General features: G+C 40.9%; 1 protein-coding gene across 2 annotated transcripts; it reads left to right on the top strand.

Moving 5' to 3' along the window:
- The first annotated feature begins 6 nt into the window (after positions 1-6).
- Positions 7-20,631, top strand: LOC306971828 (calcium-independent phospholipase A2-gamma-like). Of its 2 annotated transcripts, none has more exons than XM_079568226.1 (10): positions 7-135; positions 597-1,662; positions 2,121-2,270; positions 3,181-3,332; positions 3,443-3,537; positions 4,015-4,186; positions 4,656-4,713; positions 5,188-5,382; positions 18,323-18,518; positions 20,051-20,631. In XM_079568226.1, exons 2-10 carry the CDS (start codon positions 784-786, stop codon positions 20,323-20,325), a joined length of 2,172 nt encoding a protein of 723 aa, XP_079424352.1. In that variant the 5' UTR covers positions 7-135; positions 597-783; the 3' UTR covers positions 20,326-20,631. The 2 variants fall into 2 exon arrangements, with proteins under 2 accessions (XP_079424352.1, XP_079424351.1); XM_079568225.1 differs by having other exon boundaries at positions 29-135; positions 420-1,662.
- The last annotated feature ends 5,591 nt before the right edge of the window (positions 20,632-26,222 follow it).

Here is a 26,222-nt window from a genome sequence, read left to right as displayed (position 1 = left end):
CTTATTTTGGATATACATTCAGGTCGACGGGGGCAATGCACTTTGTTGTTGCCATTGTGAATGTAATCTAGTGGAAGTTCAAGACACCAAGAAGCCATTATCTGAGCCCTTTAGAAGATGCCTGCTTAACAGAAGGTATGTGTTCCGTTCTTAATTCATCCCTTAGTCTGAGCGCAAGCGGTTAGCTTCTCTGTATTAGCCAAGCTAACGTCAAGTAAATATACATGGACAGAGGAAAAGTTTGAGACTTAAAAGATAGTCATAATAGTGATCCCACGTAGGAGCAAACACTAAATATCCAGACACCTTTATGACCATTATGTCTTGCTTCTCATTCTTTCATTCTTTCATTGTATGTTACTGTTTTCTCCCATTCATGTTGTGGTTATTTATTGTTTGTCTTTATTTTCTATCATCAGGTTTTTTTTTTCTCGGGTCATCCTAAGAATGATTTGGATGGGATAATCACCATTTGAGAGAATGAGTCGTAGGCTGGTGCCACACACTTGGGTGAAACTGAATAGAGGATTAGTTTTGTGGCATATTCATGCTTACACGTGTGGACTATCATCTCTGTCTGGTACCTCTCACTACAGGGTCTATGTTCAACACTCTGGCTGTCAGAAAGTTGGCTTTCTCAATCAACGAAGACTCTACCATCACACGAGGATCAAAACACGAAAAGAATGGATCTTTAGAGCTATTCAGACCAAACAACAACTACTCCACACCAGTGCATTACATCTAAATACTTCAACTTCACGCTGGTTCACTGGTCTCAACATGTCAAGAGTCAAGAACACATTAGGGACAGTTTCTAAAGCAGTCAGTGGGAGCCACGCAGAACTACTCTCCAAAATATCCAGATTAAAACCAAAAGCATCAAAAACTGGGAAGAGTTCTGAGGCAATAGTGGAGAAAGTTCAAGTAACACAAGTGAATGGTCCAAAAGAAGTTTCCTGCACATCTGGAGAGACCACAGCCAAACCAGTGATGAATTCATCCATGACCTCTGCATCAGCTGCTGCATCTGAAAACGTCAAAACCTCCACACAATCTTCTGACGCTTCACAAGTTTCCAGCACTGCTTCTTTGCCATTGCCAGTGCAAGAACCCAACCAGATCCCAAAACGAAAACATGTGGTCATAGCTTCCAAAAATGGTTCTGCCAAAAAGACAGGGGAACCAGAATCTTCAGTGGGAGATACTCAAAACAAAAATGTAACTTCTAGTCAATCCACGCCACTGTTCCATCCAAGTACGTTTTCAGTCAGCCTGGATGAAACCTACAACTACCTTTCTCATCATATCAACTCATACTTTGGAAGCAAAATAAAAGCGGGAGAAAAACTGACAGACAGTTATGAAAATACCTTGTCCGTTTCAGCAGCAGATAAAAAACATGGGGCAGCTCCAGTGCAGCCAACCCCTTCCAAAAAGAGTATTGGGCAGTATTTATCAGACTCTGCTCCAACTGTACAGGCCTTTGTGGGCAGCTACATAGCCCCCCTGGTCCCCCGGTTTAGGGCCTCAGAATCCAAAAGTCCTATAGAAGAGAAGACGCCTGAAGAGACAACAGCAAAACCAGTTGTTTCTACAATCAGTCAAGAGCAGAAAGCTGCAGAGGAGAAAACCAAGAAACTTCTGCTTCAAAGAGAAAAGGTTTGTGGCACCTTTTGCTTTGTTTTGTTTTTTAATATTGTACTGACTAACTAAATCAACTAACTATGGTACAATAGAAGCATAAACAGTTTTTAAAGCTAAGAGAAACATTATCCACCTCATATACTTGTCATTCTGAATATGAAGCAGGCTGCTGTCTACACTCTCATCAGTACTGCTACTCTATACATGTAATGGTATTGCCTTCTAGGAATCTAGTTTTTAAAATAGCCTGCTTACAACCATATGGGGACACGGAGCTTGAACTACCAGAGGGGTTTATAATATTAATAATTGCAAACACAGAATATATATATTTGTAAAATTTGATTTACACAATCAATTTAAGAAATTATCATTAAAAAGCTTATCATTTTTATTTACACAATGTATAATGATGCCATTGTATATTCTACTCATATTTAACTCGATCCTCTTCTCATTATATTGAATCCCAGATCATAGCCAGAGTGAGCGTTGATAATCGGACCCGCGCTCTAGTGCAAGCTCTTCAGAGGGCTTCAGATGTGCGGGTTTATATCAACAGAGTGGAAGACCTCAGCTACCACCTCCTTGAGTTTCCAGAGACGCGCGGGGTCGCGGTCAAGGTGAGCTTTCCGATATGGCTGAGACGAGTTTTACAGGTGAAACTCGGAAAATGATTTCTGTAATTCAACTTAAAATGCAAAACTAATATATGATATAGACTCATTACATGCAAAGTGACATATGCCAAGCCTTTGTTTGATAATTTGGATTATGGTTTACAGTCCATTTTTACTATATTATAATTTTATGAGATTTTTTATTTGATAATAATAATAATAATAATCAAAATTACAACAAATAAAGGCTATACATATGTCACTTTGCATGCAATGAGTCTACATTACTTTCACAGTGTAAGTTGAATAACAGAAATGAATGCACTTTTTAACGATATTCAAATTTTCCGAGTTTTACCTGTGTATTATTTTTTGGTGGCTTTATCAGCAATGCACCCACAGGACGCTCACGCTACTGAAAACTATGGCCTTTTTGCCTCACATAAGGAGTATCACAGTGTTCAGTGTATTAGATGTTAATGCACCTCTGGACTGTATTTTTTTCCTGTTAGTTAAATGTCAAGTCTGTCGGTTCTTGAGCCAAAGGCCACAGACATGCTGCTGTCTGTTCAGTTTCAAAGTTAGACACCTACGATAGTGCACGCCGTCTGGTGTCTGCATACCATTTATTTATGTTTCCGCCTTATCTGTGATGGCGTGAAAGTCTTATACAGTGTGCTTCTATTTTAAACAAAGGCCACATGCACAGTGTACCTGTTGTGAAACACTGAACACTGTTTACACTTCACATACACATGGAGAATATGCCTCACCTGCTGCTACTTGACTGTGAATGTATAAGATATGGTTGATTTGTTTATCCTATTTTTGTTCTAATACCAACTGTGAATGTGTTAAGTTTATAGTTGTGTTTTAGCTAATTTTTTGTGCGTTTTCCTTTTTTTGATTCCAGGAGAGAGTGATCCCTTGTCTGCTTCGTCTTAAACAGGCCAGGGATCCAGGCCTGTGCTCTGCAGTCAGAGAAGCCCTGGCTTTGGTGGGATATCATAAACCTGTTAAAGGCCGTGGGATAAGGATCCTGTCCATAGACGGTGGAGGTCTAAGGTACTTCTCTAACTCCTCAGATAAATCGGCCTCAACTTTGTAGAGAGAGTTTAGTTACTTTTGTGGCGGATAAAATGTAGTGTCTAACAGTAGTATCTATTTGATTCCAGAGGACTAGTTGCACTTCAAACTTTGTCAAAGCTGGAAACTCTGACTGGCAAACCCATACACAAGCTCTTTGACTATATATGTGGTGTCAGCACAGGTACGTTGCCCTCTCACGTTACACAAAATACACAATCTTTATTGCCAAGTACAAGGAAGTGTAAAAGTATTTTTTATTATGTGTGCCAATGTGGATTATGCCTTGACCCACTTCCCTTGACCTTAATTCTCCATACAGTCCTGCTGCACTGCCTTTACTGTAGCCTGCATCATTCATGTGAACAGCACATTTACCGTAGTAGCAAGAGTTTTTATTAGATTGAAAATATGCAAATATATTTAGATAGCCACAAGATGGCAGTGTGAACCAAACACAATGTTTCTTTCTACATCTGCTTAATTCCACAAAAAAGTACTGAGTTAATCTCTCCCAAAAGCAGTTTCTTTTTGGTTTTCACTTTGACAGTGCTTCAAAAAGTTTGTGAATATCTCTCTCTGTTACTTTTTCAGATCATTACGCCACACAATATTTGCTGGTTTGTGTAAAAACTTGTGCAATATTTGTCATTTTCTGCAGGCGCCATTCTTGGATTTTTATTAGGTGTTCTCCAAATGCCTCTGAGCGAGTGTGACGACCTGTACCGGAAGCTGGGCTCAGACATTTTCAAGCAAAATGTCATTGTTGGCACAGTGAAGATGGGATGGAGCCACGCTTTCTATGACAGCTTGGCCTGGGAGAATCTGCTCAAGTAGGTTTGACGGACAAGTGTTACATTATTTATTAGGCTTTGACTACTTAGGCATTTACTTTTAAAGAGTTATTACTGTATATGGCAAATAAAAGGGTCACTTTGATAATAATAGAGTGAAATCACTGTTAGTGCCTTAGTGTTCTCATCTTACAAATGCAGATGTGAGAAGTTCGAGGCTGTAGATAAATGCTCTGCTCACTCTTGAAATCTTAAAATGTTCTAAACTATGTATGTTTTTAATAATCAGTGAAGTTTGGATATAATCTATTATTGGATCACTTAAAGCGCTCATGAAACAAAATGAATAAGAAAACAAAATGAATCATATCATATATTGTTTGCATTTTTGTTACCACTACGGTGTGTAAGTTTTATCTTCTATTACTAATATGCAAAAGGTTAAACGTCCGAAGTAAGATCAGGAAAGCGGAAAATGACGTGACATTTCTGTGTTTACGCTCTGCAGAGAGAAAATGGGCTCTAACCTCCTCGTCGAGACGGCGAGAAACCCCCAATGCCCCAAGGTGAGCTTTAGAAGATGGGCTGACTCACCCCTGTCTCATGCCCCCCCCCCCCCCCCCCCCCTTTTTTTCTTTTTTTCCTGTGGACCGCCGGCTCATTTACAGGGAAGTCACATCTAATGCTTCAGTTATCTGTCTTACTCAGGTCTTCGCTTCCCTGTGAGATTGGGGGGGAGCGTTATTGATGCACTGATGTAAAGAACCTGACATTGTGCCAGGTTGATGCCTAAAATGCAAGAAAATTTGGTGAATTGTTGAAGGAATCTGAAAGTTGTGCCAGCTTGACTTGGTACATCAAAGTCAAAGTGGTCTAAAAGCACTAAAGCATGTATTAAATGTTATATCAATTAAACAAATAATTTTCCTAAAGACACCTTTTTGTAAATGACCATAGATGTGTACATATATATATATATATATGTATATCTCACAAGTTCACCCCAAATGTCTTAAGATCTTTGTTTGCATTTCCTGTAGGTGGCAGCAGTGAGCACCATTGTGAACAGGGGCACTCCACTGAAGGCCTATGTGTTCAGGAACTACAACCTGCTGCCAGGGGTGCGCGCTCATTACATAGGGGGCTGCCAGCACCGGCTCTGGCAGGCCATCCGCGCCACGTCCGCCGCCCCGGGATACTTTCAGGAGTTCACTCTGGGCAACGACCTACACCAGGTTAGTCCAGTTTCACTCAAAACAACGACCAGCAGCCGCGTGATTATGACATTTTAAACATTTCTTTAGCTTTTAAGTAGGTTTGGCTAGGCGTGTGAGCTCCAGGTTTAGTCAGTAACGCACTCACAATGTCCTTTTCTTGACAGGTGTAGGACAAAAGCAAATTGTCTCCTAAAAGTAAACAAGAAAAGGAAAGCATTGGCAAAAACAAGGATTTCAGAGTCGAGGCTTGAATTGTAATGACGTGCCTACCGATATGTTCGCTTTATCTGTTACAACTTGTTAGAATAAACAATCTATCAGTTTGAGACCAATTAGTATATTTCTTGCACTTCTCCAATTATCGTAGCTGCTGTTGCTTGAACAGTGCTCCTCTTCGTTGTTCCACATAGTTAAATAGAGAATGTTGTCTTTGTTTAAACAAGCTTTCTGTACCCTCTTAGCTCGGTAATAAATTCAACTTTAGCAGCGTGGATGAAGTACCTTGTAAAGTTTGTACAGGAGGGCTTAAGTTTGAAGGATTTCTTGGAGCTTAATGAAGAGAATTCCTCTGCATTGCAAACATCTCCGACTCTATTTCCTTCCCCCGTGCACATTTCCAGGCAGTTATTTTCTGACAGATGAGTGAGGGCTCCATGGTGATGAGGCACACTTAAAATGTAACTCTACTCAACAGGTAAGCATTAGCCAGCACTAATAAAAGACTGCTGGTCCACTTCTACCATTTTCTTCTGTTCTGAGAGTTGATGGATTAATCTACCATTTTGAGAACAAAGACACTGGAGATAAAACTCTAGGTACTTGAAAGTCGTATTTACTATCTGGTTAGTTTTGTATGGAAAAGGACATTCCACCATGAGTCAAGTCCATCATGAGTCGTCCATAAGGTTTGCAATGTCATCATTCTAAACAGAACTCTGAACATTATGAAATACTGTGACATTAGACGCCTGGGACTTTTTTTAGCAAGGCATACACAGTTTGAAATCTACAATTTGGGTTTTGATCAGATGTGGTGAATAATAGAGCTCTATTAAGTTTGAGTGTTCTGTTGTCGTCCGTCATCGACCCCATCACATCATTATGTCAATAGCTCCTTGAATCGACATTCACTGCACAGATGTCTCCAAAACACTCCACTCCGCACACATCATTGAGCATGTGTTTGCATCAAAGGCATCGTCCCATGCCGGCTCGTACCCGCTCCCTTAATTGGGAGCTGTGTTGGATTTGTAGGTGAGTGGGAAGAGCAGGGGGACAATGAAAGAGACTGGCTGATGAAAACCCACCTGTGGACTGGGCCAGATTTCTCCAGCTCACCATCTTCCTACCAAAACTCTGAAGTGAATAAATTAACCTGATCCGCTCTTGAAAAAAGCCGCTACATCTGCCTCGTTATAAAAGCACAAGACCGACAGCCTCATTATGGAAGTGCTATCTCTAACTGTGTGTGGTATCCGCCAGCTGAAGCCTCATACTGTGAGAAGATGAGGCGACATTAGTTGTTTAATATGTGCTTAATGCACAAATGTGACAGAAATGAAACGAATATTCAAAATAGCTGTATGTAAGATTTTCTGTTTTAAATTCAGCAACATTATCAAACTAAGACGGCAAGTAAACAGTAGGGCTGTCACGATAATTACTATGTCGACTTATCGTTCAATAAATAACAGATAAACAGTATATTTTTGGGCTCGATATTTATCGTCTGTACATTTTCACCCCTATTTTTCTTTGTAGCACTCTGATTTCTAGCAGAAGCAAATTCAGTTACATTATACCTCATGTTTATTATGATGCACTTTTAGAACAAAGGTTTACTGTCATTTTTATGCCTGAGAGTTGACAGTGTCAAATATCGTTAGACTCAATAATGTTGTTTATCGCGATGCTTTCCTGACTCAATATATCGAACTTCATATTTGTTATCGTGACAGGCCTAGTAAACAGTCCAATTTTAAGACAATTGTAATTCATTCACAATTAAAACTTTTTTCAGAATGTAAATGTTTGTCAGATCAAATCAGATATCTATCCAATCCTTGTTGGAGCTTCAGTTCTTCTTGTCCAATCCCTGTTGGCGGGGTTCCTCTGTTCCTCCGTGGACAGGGCTGAAGACCGCGACACCAACAACTCACTGTCTGAAACGGGGACAGGGGACACCATGTGAATAGTGATGAACAGAAAATTCAGAAAAGGAAATATTGTACCATAATTAAGTGTGCAGTAAGAATTAAAACCGGTACTGTACATGTTAAAAGGACAGTGCAGTTATGGTCATAGTGAGAAGGCCTTGTAATCTGATCATAAGCTACGGAACGATTTGAGCCTAGTCTTAAATATGGAGACTGTGGAGCTTGTTTGCTTTTTCACAGCCAAGTGCAATGTTTGGCTGATATGGCACTATTGGAGATAAATTGGAGCCACAAGTGTAGAGGAGGCTTTTATATTTAATTCTGAACTCAACAGGAGGCCAGTTTTGAACCAGTTGAAAGCTTTTTACGAGAGCTGTTACGACATGTGGCTGCTCTTGAGCTCACCCACTGCAGTAGTCCAATCAGAAACTCCATGCATGTGTTCCAGTTCCAGATCAATATGCAATACATACATGTAATATATGAGGTTAAAGCAGTACTATGTAACTCATGCCCCTAGAGGCCATAAGCGCCACTGCAGGTGTCGTAGCATGTTGTGATTACTCATTAATTGTCCGTGAGAGTAAATACTACACTGACAGAAAAGACAAAGGGAGAGAGGGATATTGCACCAATTACACAATGGAGATAATTTTTTCACTCAAACTTGTAAAGCTGTAAATACTGTGCTGTGTGGGCATTCACAGTACGCTTTTTTTTATTTTATTTTTATATTATATCATTAACTTCCCCAGTGTCAGGCCTTTTTTTTCTCTTTATGTGTCTCCTTCACCTGCTGATGGTGGTTGACCACTGTTCCTCCATTATAATAGATTAAAAGCAGAAACCCTATAAGCCTGCTCTACCTGGAGATATTGTATTGTATATAATAATTAGCCATTACTTGCACAAAGTTCAAATATTTGTTTAGTTAGAACACAATAGAAATCTGACTGTATTGTTTGATGGCAAATACCTTCTTTGGTCGTGCGTCTTTTATGTGGATGCAAAAGCAATGAGCTCCAAATGCCACCCGGCCTGATTACATCATTTTCTGGGCCTCCCATCCTCGACAAGCCACGAGTATAACATGCTGTTTGTGTGATGTCAGGATTCTCCAGTCATTTCACTCTTTTCCACTGACGCCCACTGGATTTTCCACTTAATACAAGTTTCAGACAATCCCCCTTTGTACAGCGTTTTGCTGTGCTTTGAGCAAATGCTGAAAGTTTCAGAGCACAGAATTTCAGGATTGTAGTTTAGCTGAAGATTCCTGAGCTTTGAGGCTAAATCGTATGGCATCATCACCACTTGACTGACTTGAAAAGAGAATAATACAGAGAATAATACTGTGTGAGAAGTGGTTAAGTTTTGAGACACTATTGAGAAAAAAGAACAAAAAAACAATAACAATGTTAAAGCCTATACATGAGCCATATTATACCTCAAAAGCAAACTAATAATCCTCTGCTCTGAGGTTTACTTTATCATTTTGAACAGACTTTTACTTTACTTTTTCTTCCCAGGTTTGCAGACATTAACGATGACAAGGCAGACTTTTACTGAAATTAAATGTGCAAATCCAAGTCTACAATTAAACTTGGTTTGGCTTTGTTGTAATTCTTTGCATCCAAGCATCTTTTCTTACAATTTTTATTGTAATTTAATTTTTTGTGTAGTACAACTGAACTGACGGTGTTTTTTAATAACTCACTTTTTACCTCTGAATGTCCAAAATGTCCTGATGTGAATGACGGGACTTGCAAAGCATTTTTTGGTCCTCCTGACTCCTGTTGCTATGGCGCCTCCTGAAGCGATGGAGAGGAATGGGGGAATGCTTTGTGACTATCTTTGCCAAAGTTTGATGAAAGACACGAAATCCATCTGTCTCTCTATCTGTCGCCCCCGTGTGAGGTCTGAGAGCCCCATCACCTTAGACACACAGACCAGATCCAAGTGGCTCAGTATGGCACAATATGGACGCTGTTCTTGCAGTTTAAATTGGATAAATGATGTGTGACCAAGTGTCTATTATCTCTATACTCCAGTGCTTTCTTATGAGCGCCCATTTTGTGCAAAATGTGAGCTTTTAACCATTCCCCAAACATTGAGTGTTTGGGGAATCCTACATTCACTCTACGTGGCAAGAGCTCATAATGCTTACTCCAAACTACTGATGCCATAAGGTGGTGCTCCTATTTCAGACACCTTTACTGGGCCTGGTAGGATAATTTGGCGTGCACTTGAAGCTTGTCTTGCTTATTTTTTCCTTTATGTTTGTGTCGGGTAAGTACGGTACAGGTGTGAGCTGAGGTACTCAATACAAAACAGTATTTAAAATCATAAACTTTACAAAAGGGAGATATAAAGATCACAAAAATGCCTGTGGAAGCTAACATTAACGGCATAAGCAATAACGCAGACCTTTAGGCAACTATTTATGCTCTGAACACTGATCCCAAAAGATTTCTGGAAAGCTGATTGACTTTTTTGCATTGATTAGTTCATTTTGTCCAGCTCATCCTTTATAGCGCACAAGGGGCTTAAAGCAAGCTGACTACTTTAGAGTGACCCGAGTCGATGACAAAGATTTAATGCAATGTAGCTTTAACATCTTTGACAAAGCTGACCGTCTGACCCTTAGAAGCATGATGTTTTTTCCCTGCAATCACAAACGACTATGCTGCATAACTTTGTATTTAACCTAAGCATAACCTTTTGCTTTTCTTGTCATTATTTTTTACACGATGTATAATTGCGCTTTATGGGTTCTTTGTTAAAAGGGCAGATAGACACAACCTTAGCTTTTAACAGCTTCCTCGTCTCCTGTCTCCTCCTGTGGTTACCCCTTGGAACTTGGCCTTGGGGCAGATGCAGGATGCGGCGTGGACTCTTTTAGCCCCTGCCTCCTCCTCCCTGACCGACTGTGTTTTTTCATTCCCTTGAGGATAATCACTCAAATTCAGGCGCTTGTTGTGACCAAGGCTCTGCATCCACTGCTACATGCTCTCTCTTTGATTGGGCTGAGGCTAGACTCGTTTGGGGATTAGGCCTGTCCACTTACTGACCAGGCACTGTGTAAGAGCCTGACTTTCTGTCTCTCCTTTTAACCCCCTTGTCCTTCCAGAGGGAACACTGCAAATGAGCAGGCATCTCACTGCAGTGGCCGCCGGTTGAGACGCCTTTGAATAAATCCTACCGTATTGATATGCATGTGAGCATCCAGTCACTTATCCCTCACATGCGGGAGAAAATTTGCTCTAAATTGGTCTTCGGATTATGACGGACAGCCAAATTATGCTTTTGTCAAATATTTACATGTAGCTTAAAGGAAGGTAGATGCAAACTAGGGAATTTGAATCCATTTATAACGCTAAATTGACTTGTCATGAGTGTAATTTCTGTATTGGACCAGCTGGGATGATTCATTGTCGCAATACTGGCAGAGGACTTGTGGCCATGTATTCATAAAAATGTGTGGGAAAAGCGAAGTGTGTGCCGTACATCTTCATTTGGCCCCTGCCTTGAGGCTAAGGCTGCAGTCACACAGATGGGCCCCACCTCTATTGACAGCCTGAACTTCAACATGACCTTTTGGGCAATAGAAGCTGGTCGTTCTCATGAAGGAAATATGCCATGGCAACAACCTTTGCCCTTGACCAGTCGACCAGTAGGTCTGCTGTAAAATTATATGAGAAGGTTATAGAAAAATGTATTATTTCAACTGGACTTTTTGTTTTGATTTGGTGTTTGGTGTATCAACTAAGATGTTTCAACAGTCATCCAACCACCATCATCAGTTTGGTCTTTGAGACTGAGCACTGGTCTTATATACACAGCTGTAGGTGACCCTTTAGGCCACACCTGTGTCAGTCTGTGTTCCCAGATAAGATGGTATGCCTCCCTTTGAGGCAATCCCCTTTAGTCTAAAGGGGAAAAGTTGTTAGCTCTCAAACCTCTGAGATATTGTTTGATAAGGTTGTTTCTGACAGTAGTGGCTCTTATGTTGAGTGGATGCATAGCAATTAGTTTAATTATGAGAAAGAGATAATTAGGTACTATTAGCACTTTCATAAGGTACTTTTCTAATGCTTCAGACGCTCTCATTTATTTGTTGTTATGCACATAATCGTAGGAAGATGTGCGGACATGTTTGAAAGGCCTATGTCATGCAAAATTTTATTTTTACTAAGTGTTGTTATATTGTCATAAAAAAAATACTGGTTGTTTCCCTTTTCCCCCATCCCACACTCACAATATACAGTATGTCACATGGAGTAATCCATGACATTTAAGTCTAGACACCTTCTGACCTTCTTCAAACACTCTTCATTGTCAGATTACCATATTTTCCGTATTATAAGTACATTTTTTTCCTTGTTGGCCGGGGGTGTGACTTATACTTGGGTGCGATATATCATTTCATGTTTGTTATTTTCACTACAGGACACTCTATGCTTGTGTACCAGTTTCTTCTACTCCTGTACGGTTGTACAATGACAAATAAAGCACTTACTTACTTACTTACTTACTTACTTACTTACTGTACCACTTGAAAACTGTAATCAAGCAGCAGAAGGAAAGTTTGGAGTGAGTGGGAAACTTGTGAGGGGCTGGTGAAAAGCGGAGGTTACTCTTACTGCAATGAAGAAAACAAAAAAGATAATCACAGGCTAAAAGCCAGATGGCCACAGCTAGAGGAACGAGTTTGAAAATGGGTGCTTTAACAACGTGCTGCCGGGAGAGGCTTGTCAATGGTACAGTGTGACTTATACTCCGGAGCGACTTATACTCCGGAGTATCATGTCACAGTATCATGTTTTTCCATTTTTATTGTTACTTTCAATATGAAACTGTTTCTGTTTCACTGCAACGATAGAAGTAACACTGCACCCTCGGTTGGCGTTTGTAATAACTACATTTTATTATCTTTTAGTAAGTTATAGGCGTATTTTTTGACACATGCATAACTAAAATATGTCTAAGGCCAACTTAGAAATGTTTTTGCTTGGTGGTGGCCGAGCTGCACTTGAAGGTTTTTGTTCAAAGCCCCCACAGCTCCCCTTTTGTTTAAATCATGTCTTCCATATTATTTTGTATTGAAATGCTGAGCCCATGTAATTATCTGTAGTAGTAAGCAGTCGATTGATTTAAAATTTACTGCAGCTCAAAATTTAGGATCTGCATTTGATAAACAACTCACAAATATTGTATTGTTTTGACATCATTAGCCAGACTTGCGTGAAATATTATGCAATGCTTTCCTAATTAATCATTTGAAAGACATGAGCCTCATTGGCAAACAGTCTTAATAAATGATGACAGTGCTTGGTGCTGCCACATAGTCGATGAACCTCCAGACTTATGCTAAGTGGAATTGTTGGGTGAATGTCACTTTATATAGAGCAACACTGCACCTATTCATGATAATTTCATACGACACCAGACCGTTTAACCTAGCATCCACGTTGGTTGGTTGGCCGGGGGCATGAGCGGAATGAAGATGATGAAGTTTGCTGTCCTTGTTAATGGGAGCTGACATACAGTGGCGCGTGAAATGACTTTTAGTGATCCCGACGATAGCAGCTCTTTCTCATTCAAATCTGCACTCCCCTAAAGACTGCCACAATATAGATAAACCTTTAAACTTAATGACAGCAGAAGCATTTGAACTGCGGTATCACAAATATTGCATTTAGTACCTTTTGTTTTTCACCACTTATTAACTCAGCACTTTCTTTCAGATGCGAGAACAGTATTTTGGTTTAATTGGCCGTTTGAAGAAATGAAATGTAATCCCATAGGTTTTAGAGCCCTAATTAGGTGAAAATATGTTTTATTCTAGCCCCAGGAAAGTGGGATCTGAAGTCTATGATTCACCCAGTAGATCCTTAAGGGCAAAGGCAAAACTATGAGGTCTAATGTGAGAATAATTCTATTCCTCCACATTCAGAGCATTTCAGCTTTTTACCAAAGAAGATATATTTCAAAATGCTTTTTATTGATGTTATTTGGATTATATCTCTTTACCCTTGAACTCATTAGTGGTTGAGGAATTATACTTAAAAGCCCTACCTGATTTTTTTGGTTACAAACGATGAAAGAGAGAACGAGTTAATAGAATTTTCAGTTGTGGTCTCATTTTTAACTTCCCGAACACATTTCAAACATCCAAATTATTAACAGAGTTGATTATATAAGCACGTTGCATTGATACAAATGTTAGATGCACAGTATTTTCTCTTCAATAAACGGAAGGAAACAAAACAAATTTTACTGCTACAAAAATCTGGGATGTGTGAGACACAGGAAACAGTAACAAGTGCAAGGATTTTAAATTTAGCAATATTATAACATTATAAAATTAAATTGACATGGTTCAAAAGGCTAAAGCTTTTTCCAGAATGCAAAACTGTGCGACCTGTAAAAAGTGCCCAACAGTGGGTGAAGAGTAGGGATGGAACGATAATGACATCAAGTTTATCTTCACCAAAATAACTGCGATTAACGATATTATCAGGATTTTTGCCTAAGGTTTAAAAAATTAATTAATTATTATTATTATTTTTATTTTTATTAATTAATTAATTATTTTTTAAGGAAATTATGGGATCAGGGTAACAAAATATTCCTCTTTTTTGTCTTCTATAAATTGAGTGAGACCTCATAAAGTACATTTAAACAAATTCAACTTAAAACTCATCAAAAGAAAAAAAAAATGCAGTAAACTATAAATATAGGACGAAAACCAGCTAGTCTTTGCATTGCGATAATCGAGAGAAAGTCATTGTTGCTGGTTTTATAACATAGCACTATATGGTGGATTTAGCGATTATCTTGTGCGATAATTATTTAAAAATGTGGTGATCGATTAATTGCCACATTTTTATCGTGATTAACGATATTATTGTTTATTGTCCCATCCCAAGTGAAGAGTAAAGGGTGGTCCCTGTGTTGTATGTTCTATATATTTGCATAACCTATGAGATGCCAATAGAAAAGAAAGAGAGGCCAAGATGTTATGCGTATGTTGATATTGCTACATTCGTTAGCCAAAATATTCAAGATACTAAACATAATGAGCAGTAACGCTATAACAGTATCCACATTTTGAGCAGGAACACTAACTCAGGTGAAGAAGCAAATGTAGTGATCAGTAGTCAAAAAGGCATCTGTGTGAAATTCTTTATTAAAGCATGGATTGGCAACAACACGTTTCGACACTGGCAGGTCTTAGTGGTTTATTACAGAGCCTAAAATCAGAATATGTTGTCACTGAGATACAAACAAAAGGCCAGGTTTTATTCCTTATCCTCTTAATTTAGTCCTAATTTAGCCTAGCTTTGTGCAGTCATTAAAGTTTACATTTTTGACCAAATGGGACTGATACTGAATACCACTGTCATTATCACCATATTAAAGACTGCACTAGGGCTGCAACTAACGATTATTCTGTAATCGATTAATCTATCGGCTATTTTTACAATTAATCGATTAGTCGCTTGGCTATGAATGGTGTAGGAAAATTTTATTTTTTCTATTTTTTTTTATCACATAAAGCTAAAATGGATCCGCTTGAGGACGTGTTGATGGAGTAAACGTAAAGTAAATGTTTGTTGGAGGCTCTTGGTGCTAATTCTGCTTCTGATTGGATGAGACACAAACAGATGAACATGAAATTTACAATGTACAAAGTGAACTACACACACTTGCTATAGAAACAAAGTAGGTTTTCATCAAAAATACTAAGTTTTCATGTAATTTTTGCTCTATTTGAGTCTGTGAACCAGAAAACGATTAATCGATTACTAAAATAGTTGTCGACTATTTCAATAATCGATTAGTCGTCGATTAATCGATTAGTTGTTTCAGCCCTAGACTGCACATTGCATTTTCTTCAGCTCTATCCCAATGTGTGTGTCCCATCATGACTCTTCTCTCCCTTTTCGGCATATGTCCTCTTTTCGCAGTAGATTGAGTTCGTTAGTTGGAGCGGCATTACAACCCAAATCCCTGTAAATCTAAGTGACCTTTGCCTCGCGCCGTGCTGTGTGTTTGACTGACAGCATCAGCCTGTTTAGTTGGCGGCACAACTCATTTCCATCTTGTCCCTGACGCTTTGTCCCCAACTTAAACTCCAAATATGCTCTGGCCTCTGCATTTCTTTGTGAGCGAACGTGGCGTCGGGCCAAGTTTTAGAGGATGTTGCCGAAACTTTAGAAACACTTCAGCAGCCGCGGTATATGCCAAAAAAAACATCCCAGTGCTCCTGCTCATATTCTCTCTCTTTTACTCTTGACAACTGCGGAAGAGATGACGGATGCAAATGAACCTCTAAATAATTCAAACTTAAAGCTAAAGCCGGGAATGCCACACACAAAGACAGTCTTTCAGCGGCGTTCATAAAGACCCTTCGGTGTCAAAAATACAGGCTTGGAATGAGCTGCTGCAATAGACCTCATCTAAATATTTTGTCTATTTTGTTTTATTTAACTTGTACAATGAGGTTTTGTTGCTTTTGGCTTTTCTCTTCGTTACAGCTTCTTTGCATCCTAATGTCTACAGATCTGCATATCATACTGAAGTTTTTACGCTGGATCCCCTCTCTTAATTGATTTATTTGTGCTCGGTATTGACACATAGAAAACAGTTACAGCGTGTACCAGAGCATTGTGCGATGGCCTCTAATGTAACATGCCTATTTGTGCACAGGGCCGCTCAGTGCTTCAGAAACTTGCCCCGAGCCATCCCCACAAAGCTCTCCTAACTAGGCTCTTATTGAAGACATAATTGCCACGGAGTTTGGGGGAAAATTGAACACTCTTTCTGCAAACTGCTCAGTCGTTTGTCTCGACCTGGGTTGCTCGAGTACAACTTGGTCCTCAGTCACTATTAGAAGGCTCGCCCAATACTGGCATTTGTCCCCGATTCACTTTGTGACTGGGCAGACGCTGTGCTGCTGCATAATGACATGATCGGAACAAATGGCCACCTCAGCCGTTCCCTCCGGTCCGTGGTGGAATAGAGCTTTGAATTGACTGCCGTTTCTGTGTGCCTCTGAGGACAACGTCTCTGAAGAGCTCATCAGTAAAAGGTTTTGAATGATTCATACGACACATCATTATTACAGATTATTCTTGTAAATCAATGTCGGGTGTCTTATGCTTCAAACCTTTGGGACATTTGACTCGACTAATGTCCAGATACAACCAAATGACCTCAAACCAGTCGTTCCATTGTCCCAGCTGCTTCTCTGCCATGTTCCAATGCAGTATCCAACTCCCTTTGTGGTTCTCTTGGTTCTTGAATTGATGGTGCAGTTGCTTCATCCCGCTCCCCTGACGGGCGCTTGCTTTTGTTGGTGGCCCCATTACACTGTGTGCTCAACATAACTGTAACTAGAATCGTGCTTGAGTCATGGCACACCTGGTCAGTATAGTAATAACATGTTAATAGGATGGATGTACGGATAGCAAGTGATCATGCAGTTCTATCTCCTTATTATTCAAAAATGCTGTGGGCTAGCACAACTTAAACAGTATTTACAGCTAGGTTTGAGTGAAAAATGTATTTCCATTGTGCAATTGGATGTACAATATCCCTCTGTCTCTTTTTCTTTTCTGTCAGCGTAGTATTTATGGACAATTAATGAGTAAAATCCGCATGCTACGACACCTGCAGTGGCTACGACACCTGCAGTGGCGCTTATAGTACTGCTATAGTACTGCTTTAAATGTTAATTCAAGAGACATTGGATTTAATATTTACGATTGTGGTGCAGTTGGTAGAGCAGGTCGTCTCATGATCGGAAGGTCAGGGGTTCGAATCCCAGCTCCTGAAAGTGCACACTGTCGTTGTGTTCTTGCGCAAGACACTTCACCCACCTTGCCTCCATTGCCTGCGTACATTGCTGTATGAATGAGAGAGTGAATGGGTGACTGGTTGCTGTAAAGCGCTTTGGGCTTAATGAAGGTAGAAAAGCGCTATATATGTAAGTTGAGACCATTTACAGTTATTATATACAAAGCTAGCACCTCTTGTTCATGATGTGCAGCTGTTCAGAATATCCTGACACATTGCTGAATCTTGCATCAGGAAACCTGGAGGTTATAATGAGTGCATTGTTGATTTGATTTAAGCGTGGTGGTGCATCTACAGGGCACTTTGCAGTCTCCCCTAACCTTAGACCTAGCAGCTCTCCCTAGATGTACAAGCAATGTTAAAACATTGAAAATAAAACACTATAGCATGCAGAAACATCAATCTATCTATTCTCATCTCCTGAGAAAACCTCTGCATCTGCACATCCTTATAATTGTTATGACTCCATAGCAGACACAATCCCTCAATCCTATAGGCACAAATGTCCCGTAAACACCCACTGAGTGAATCCCTTGACATTTGGGGGCTCCAGTGCATATCCCTAAACCTAAACCTGGCCTCTTTAATGAGAGGAGGCCCAGTGTGTTTGATCCTGCTGCCAGCCCTCAGCCCGCGGCCCCTCTGCCTCATGCCTATTCAACAGTCCCCTACAGTCTCTCTCTAGTTACGCTCCCTGCGCCCTGGGACGACTATAGACCCGAGGAGAAAGCACTCCCGGGCGCTTGATATCAAAGGCAGTCTCACTCAGACCATGATGGGGAAGAAATAAAGGAACAGTTTAACTCGGCCTGCTTTTTACAATTAACGTTGAAATCCATGAAGCGTTTTGTAAGATTCACATGTGGGTTCAGCCTGAAATAAAGCACAAATTAAGTAAAAAACTGTTTTTAACACGGTGTTCTTTCTGCTTTTCAATGTAGGACGGTGGTCTGCTGATTAACAACCCAACAGCGCTGGCAATCCATGAATCGAAGTGTCTGTGGCCGCACACGCCCCTCGAGTGTGTGGTCTCGCTCGGGACGGGGCGCTTCGAGGCTCCCATCAAGAACAGCATCACCTACACAAGCCTCAAAACCAAGCTCAACAACGTCATCAGCAGCGCCACTGACACGGAGGGTGAGGCATGATGGGTTTGGTGTCTGTTCTTCAATTTAAGATGATTTTTCTATGCACAATGAACACCCATAACAACAAAAACTCCTATCGCTCAAAGATCTTCTCACATTGTTTCTGTCCACCGTCCATCTCCTTATCTCCTCCGGACACAGGGACTCTCTGCTGGGCCGAAATTTGGCTCAGGCTGTTGCTGCTGTTGCTGCTGCTGTGGGGTGTGGAGAGTGACCTAAATGCTTCTCCTCCAGCGTTTAGGACTAATCCCCTCCCGCTCTCCAAACGGCTTTGTTATTTAGGAATAGCAGATTAACAAAGAGTGTCTGTCACAGATTTTCTCCCTCCAAAACGCTTCCCCTTGTTTCACTGTTCATAAAGATTCCAATTTTGTTTTTTTGGTCTATGCAAACGTGCGTATTGTTATGGCGGTTAGATAAGTCCCTTGTAGTGGGCCTTTGAGATGCAAAATCAGGTCTCTGAAGTCGCTTTATCAGCTTTCGCGCACGTTGTCTCTAGTGGCATAATAACTACATTTCAGCAAAGAGGGATTTTCACTGTCCAGATAATTGTTGATTTTGATGACCTTCAAATACTGTGTGTTGCTTTTATTTACTTAAAGGAACAGGCCACAGTTTTTACATACTGACATATGTTCTTACCTGAGCTTAGACGAGTTGATGCGTCTGGTCTTTGTGCGTGCGCTCAGTCACGCGAACAGACCAAAGACGTTGTTAGCATTTGGCCTCTCCTCCTCTCCTCAATGGGGATTGGCGGTAGGTGACTTGCAGTTATATCATATATCATATATTAAGTCATCCCTGTCTGCACTCTGCAAAGAAAGTTAGTAAGATTGCAACTTTTTGTAAAAACATTGAGACATTCTGTGCTGTGAGGCTGCTTCTTTTCATTCCGTTTCAACTTAATCACAATCCACAAATTTGGTTTTCTTCTTGGATTCTTACTCAACTCAAACCTTTGCATACTTCTACTCATTGTTTCCCATCACTCCTCGAAGTTTCTGCATGAACTGCTGCCCCGTAATTAGGAAAATCAACAATCCAACTTCGTATCTTGACATTTTATCCAAATACTCAGACAGACTATCAGGCTACACACATTAAAGGTCTTCCAGTCAATTTTAAGTTTGTTTTTCACAAGGGCTTCACATTTGTTTGTATTTCCTGCTGAATGTTTTGGCATTACCTGCAGCCTGTTTATATAACTCTATGTTGTTGATGTTTACACCTCAGGGACTTTGCAGCTCAAACCGCCATAGCACATTTTTTACAGGGTGTAACTTCGCACTCTGAGCCCCGAGCGGTTTGTCTGCTGTGCTTGTACTTCTGTCACCGCATTGCGTGACAGGTTTTGACTTTCACCGCTCCACTCGCTCTTTGACGTAATCTGTGAACATTTGTACATGCTGCGACTATCAACGGCGTGATTATTTGCTCGCGTTGTTGGTGTTTCTGAATGCCAGGTTTGTTTGCGAGTTCAAATTAAACGTCTTCCTCTGTTCTCACGCTTTCTCCTTCCAGAGGTCCACGCCATGCTCGACGCCTTCCTGCCGCCACACGCTTACTTCAGATTCAACCCCTACATCAGCGAAGACATCTCCATGGACGAGAACAGGCGGGAGAAGCTGAACCTGCTGCAGACAGAGTGCAGCCGTTACCTCGAAAGGAACGAGGAAAAACTCCAAAAGGTCGCCCGCATCCTCAACCGAGAGAAGAGCTCCGTGCAGAGGATGACGGAGTGGGCCAGACTCAGGGCGGACATGTTCAATGGGTTTTCTTATCCCTCCAAAGCCTAAAGCAATGCACACAACTTTACCTCATATTTATTCTCATTGAGAGACTTTTGACTATTACTTGTGGTGCGATTGTCAACCAACTAGGGCTGCAACATGTAATTAGAATTTTTAAAATACAGCCATAGCTGGTAATACTCTTAATTACTATATCTGGGTCGAATAAGCCAGGTCTGAAACAAGGCTGAACCAGATCTTGAGAGCTCTTTTATTCGAATGTTAGACGGTAAATTGACCATATAGCGCTATATCACCTCCAATAGGAGCTATTACACATTTAGTTCCCCTTCATATTCTATCTGCACTTATCAAGCTGCTTTGTATATGAAAATAAATTATAATGATTTTGAAGAAGGTTTTAGGAAATGTAAAAATACTGTATATTGTAATCCTCTAAGCCTGTTTATTTGATGCGCCTGCTGTTTTTGTAGAGCTGCCACTGACTTTAGCTGTTCCTATTTCTATTAATGGTCTAATCAAGATAAATCGGGCACTTCATGAGTGACATTTCGGCTCTGATGAACTGAGTTTTGCGCACTTTAACTGCAGCTATAATGTGTTTTCAGGCAGCAATTGTTGATTTTCTTTTTGTTAGTGTTTAACTGTATTTGATTGAAACGCACAGTTATAAAATGTTCAATAAGGTGCTCGGCAGTAATTCAGAATATTGTATTGAAGTTATGTCATTTTTCCCCCGAGCACGTTACCTTTAGCTCTACAAGAGGGCACAGAGCAAAGACCTAAGACCAAAAATAACACAAATGTGGTGAATCATTTGAATGGACCACGAGTATGTGACAACATTACTATTTATATAAAGCAATGCCTGAGTTTGGGCACTATCGGAAGGGTACCCCCTCCTCATCTTTGGTCACGATAGTAAATCTGGCCCACAATCCAGAAAACTTGCCTACCCCTGATTTATACTGTATTGAAGGGCTTGTTCAGTTAATTCTGGTGCACTTCCAAGGAATATTTGCTCCTTCTGTGCTGCTCGCCTAACCCTGGCAAGCTGCATAAGCGTTAGGTCTGCGCCAACACTTATGCACCTGCTTAAGTTACGGTCAAGCAAGCTGCACACAAGTCAATACCAAATTAGATTGATGCCACTATAGAATTAAAATAGTCATAGTTAAAACAAGTAAGCTATGAGCTGAACTTGCTTTAACTGACGTCATAGTGTTTTTGTTCATATACATTTTAAAGTTTTTATTTCCCATTATTATTCGAATTGTATGTTGTTGTTGTTTTTTTGCTCTTGGGCCCCACACATTTCTGCTCTTGTCATCATTGTGGCCTCTTCCTCTTTTGATGCGCGGCGTCTCAATAGCCTTTTATTTCTCCCCTTTGTACCTCGAGGTGCTCCCTCTTTCATTTAACATAGTGTCGTCGAACTCGGGCCGCGCACTTCTGAAGGACTGGTTCACACAGATTGCTGCTTATTGATTTGCCATGGTTCAAATGGGCCCCGTGTTTGCGCTTTTTGAAATGTACTGCAGATTTTAATGTCCCCATAACCACTTGGCCAAGTACTGTAAAACAAATGTGTTCAACAGACACACTGTATTTATTACCTCTTAGCAAACTGGACAACATTAAAACTCATCCTACAGTGTATCCTGCCTCTTGGTGCTCATTTTAAAAGCTCAGATTTAACTTGGCTTGCTATAATTATCTGGGGTTTGCTGCAGGTGATCAAGTGCAGGTTCAGTAACACTACGTGCACAAAGACTCAGATCAGCTGACTGCCTGAACATCCTGAATGACCAGGTTATTCTATCAAAGGATTTCTTCTTCCCTGATGGGTTTTAGACTTGAAGGCTCCATACCTTTCCTATCTTTTTGTTTGAATTTTTGACCACCGAGACCACAGCTGCTTTCGTATAACTTTGCAAATATCTGTGTCATTGGGGTTTCATGTTATTTATTACCTTCAATTACTTGTGCATTGAAGTGTGGCATCCATTGATCCATTGTGAACATAGGCAGTTAAACAATACCAAGTAACTTGTTTACCTATATTAATCTTTTTCATAGTCCCTCTGGGGGTAATACAAGTATTATTACTGGGATGATTGGGGGGTCTTTCATCTCCCCTTGGTGTCTCTGGCCAGAAAACCACAATTGCAACTTCGCTGCCTCCGGGTATTGGCCACCAATACACACTAATGGAATCATGAAGAAGAAGCTAACAGGCTAACGGGCAAAGCTTACTGTGGGCTAGAGTCACTTAAACAGTATTTACAGCCAAGTTTGAATGAAAAAGAATATCTCTGTAGTGTAGTTGGATGTACAAAATCCCTCTCTCCCTTTGTCTTTCTGTCAATGTAGTATTTACTTTCATGGACAATTAATGATTAAAAGGGGGTACTAGGGGTACTTGGTACTGCTTTAACTTTAACTTGTCTATTCTACCTTTTCTTTGAAACATTTTGGCACCATTACCTTTCTTCTCATCTTATGTGAAAATCCACTGCGACATCCCACAACATTAACATACATAGTCCGTTATACACCTCCGCCAGGCAAGGCTGTATTCGTCACAGCTAATGCAAAAGCCCTCCACTTAGCTGCCAGTCACATGGAGCCAGATGAGATGACTTGGCAATGGCAAGGCTGTGCAGGGACACCTGGGTACCCACACTGGTCTAAGATGGATCACTGTGCCCTCCAGCATCAACAGCCGCCTGTGACAGCACTCAGCTCTGACTGCTTACACGCATGAACACACGGCAATGGCTTCAGAAAGCAAGGGGCACTCCAAACTATTATCTGTGTGCTCCGGGGCGGCGATAGTGCACGGCTGAGGATATGAGCTCTTAACATTCATGCATTAAGATAATTGTATGGATCCCACTGTCCATAAACATGTTTACAAAGAGCGAATCGTCAGCAGTATGTTGTTGACTATATAGTATATGAGAGAATAATGGTATGTTCCAGGCACTGAAATATACTGCACAAATGTGGTCCTCAACTAATGAAATGGTAACCTTCCTCTGTGATTTATATCCTATTGATGTATGCCTCACAATTGATCAAGGCTTTGAACTGGGCAAATTATTCTAGCAGGAACCCCTAAATATCCCAGTATTGTTAGATTATTGTTAGTGATTTGGTTCTGTGATCCCTTTTACAGAGTCTTTTATTCTCCTTTACTTTGGTGATATTTGTCTCAGTAATTTCCTTTGTAAACGTCATTGTTGTAAACCAGTCCTTTGAGCGTTACATTGGGTTTGATTGACTGATACCGCACTGCTCCTTCAAGACAGCTGCACGTTTCTGCTCCTCTTTTGTTCTACTCGCGGCCGACTTGATTCCTGTCATGTCTGGCCCCTGGTGTGTAAACAAGGTTACGGGCACCGCCACCGAGCTCCCTCCTCTTCCAAATAGAGAAGTCCTAATGTTATTACAGTGAAGCCTGCGACAGGAAATGTATCTGCCGCGTAAACCGATTTGACTCATGAACTCAACTCCAGTGCTAATCATATCAGCTGATGTTTATTGCTTCACCTTTGACCTGACCCAACAGCAGCAGGATCAGGACGTGTTTGTACCCCCTATTTAATTCTATTTCATGATTCTGGGCTGGGCAATTAATTGAAATTTTATCGAAATCGCAATCTCTACTTTGGTCAACCTCAATAATCGTCATGGGACTTTATAATCCACAGATTTACAGCCATTTCTTTGGCACAAACAGTACCTAGTTTGGGAGTTTGGAAGAGACAATGGAAGACTTTTGTGCGTTAAATGAAACTTGATGAAAGCATTTGTTTTTGTTTGAGCTGAGGTTTGAATAAAAAATATCTAATTTTATGAATCAGTAAGATGTATATAATTTATTATAAAAGAAAGAAAGTCATGATCAGTTTTGTAGGTCTTAGCCTTCAAATTAGGCATCACACTGACCTATAGGCTGTAAACTTTTTTTGTTTGTGGTGACTGTAGCACTTTGAGATGTGTTTTTCTTGTGTAAAGTGCAATACAAATAACATGTATTATTCTTATTATTATAACTTATGGATTTAGGTCAAACTGAACTGGAGAAAATGTGCCTGTTTCAGGTAGTCAGAGCTTAAACATCCATCCATCCATTTTCTTCCGCTTTATCCGGGGCCGGGTCGCAGAGGCAGCAGTCTGACCAGAGATGCCCAAACTTCCCGATCCACACGCACCCCCTCCAGCTGTTCTGGGGGGACTCTAAAGCAACACCAGGCCAGCTCGGAGTCCCTCCAGCGTGTCCTGGGTCTTCCACGAGGCCTCCTCCCAATAGGACATGCCTGGAACACCTCCCGCGGGAGGCGACCAGGAGGCATCCGGAACAGATGCCCTAGCCACCTCAGCTGGCTCCTTTCGACGTGAAGGAGCAGCGACTCTACTCGGAGCTCCTCCCGGGTAGCTGAGCTCCTCACCCGATCTCGAAGGGTGCGCCCAGTCACCCTGCAAAGGAAACTCATTTCACCCACTTGTATCCGCAATCTTGTCCTTTCACCCAAATCTCATGACCATAGGTAAGAGTGGAAACGTAGATCGATCGGTAAATTGAGAGCTTTTCCCCCCGACTCAGCTCCCTCTTCACCACGACAGACCGATACAGCGACTGCATCACTGCCGACGCCGCACCGATCCGTCTATCGATCTCACGCTCCATCCGTCTCTCACGTCTGAACAAGACCCCGAGATACTTGAACTCCTCCACTTGAGGCAAGGACTCTCCACCGACCCGGAGAGGAACTTTTTTCCGGTGGAGAACCATGGCCTCGGAAACCATGTTAATAAAAGTTTACAAAAACAGCCCATCTATTAGAGAGCGAGAAGGAATGGGTCAGTTTGTTGTACAGGATCTGAATACAGTAACCTGTATCACTATGGAACTGCAGTTTTCTTTCATATTTTTTCAAAGCATTTCTCTTTCTTGTGTATTATAGGGTGAGGAGTGTTGAATTTTTACTAATGCAAAATAAATGATCTATTATCAGACTTCATGCTCCATCAAAATCTAAAGGTCTGAACATTATCTGAACTATCTAAATACTCGTAAAGATGTCAGTAATTCTCCAGTTTATTTAGTAGCGTCTTTAAGAGTATTTTCCTTGGATCGCTGCTGTTCAATTGCGCTGCACGCCGTGCCGCAGATGATAATCCCGGTTTATTAGTGTGTAATTAGTTTGGCAGCAAGAGGCCTGATGCTGGGATAAAATATGAGCCTAATTTCAAAGCGTGATTGCACGATTTGAATAGGTGACATTTGGTGGCAGTGAAATAAAATGAGTCACCGCTTTTTTAAGTCACGCAAATGTTCACGAATCTGTTGCTGGGGAAGAAAGTGGTGCTTTACTTTGGGCCACCATTGGGAGGTTTGGCCCCTGTTTTTGTTGGATTGGGGAAGAAAATCAGCCCTTGTCAAAGCACACGTCTCAACTCTTGCTTTTACACTTTGGTCCTTTATAGACCTCTGAAGGGACCTCAGTCATTTCATGGTTGGCGTGTTGGTGTGACATCTGTCTTTCTGTTTGTTTTGGGGAAAGAAAATAAAACTCATCAGTGCATCTTGGACAAAAACAACAGATAGCCCTGCCAAGACTTGGAAAACTTCAAGGTTTTAGCAATAAGCACAATATGAAATGATGCCCGTGAATCTGAGATGCCTTTTCTGTGTCTGTGTGTAGAGCACCAGTAAGATTTCACTTGGCAACAAGGACGATGTAGGGTGTGGGCTGAATCCTTGAACTTACGGAGATCCCTTAGAGTATTTTACACATAATATGCATGAGGGAAATTAAGAAAACACTTTAATGAGATTCAAGTGGTACGCAGCAGACGTATCTGGAGGCAGTGTGAGATGAGGAGCCGGGACAATTACATTCGTTCCTGTGTGGCTTTATGAGCAAACAGGG

Source organism: Gobius niger, assembly GCF_951799975.1.
Source record: "Gobius niger genome assembly, chromosome: 12".
Lineage (NCBI taxonomy): Eukaryota > Metazoa > Chordata > Actinopteri > Gobiiformes > Gobiidae > Gobius > Gobius niger.
This window is presented reverse-complemented; position numbering and strand designations above follow the sequence as displayed.

Excerpts from the sequence above, each read along its gene's own strand:
- LOC306971828 (XM_079568225.1), top strand. The coding sequence starts at position 481 with ATGAGTCGTAGGCTGGTGCCACACACTTGGGTGAAACTGAATAGAGGA. Across the intron at positions 4,714-5,187 it reads GAAACCCCCAATGCCCCAAG|GTGGCAGCAGTGAGCACCAT; the intron begins GTGAGCTTTAGA and ends CATTTCCTGTAG. Across the intron at positions 5,383-18,322 it reads TGGGCAACGACCTACACCAG|GACGGTGGTCTGCTGATTAA; the intron begins GTTAGTCCAGTT and ends TTTTCAATGTAG.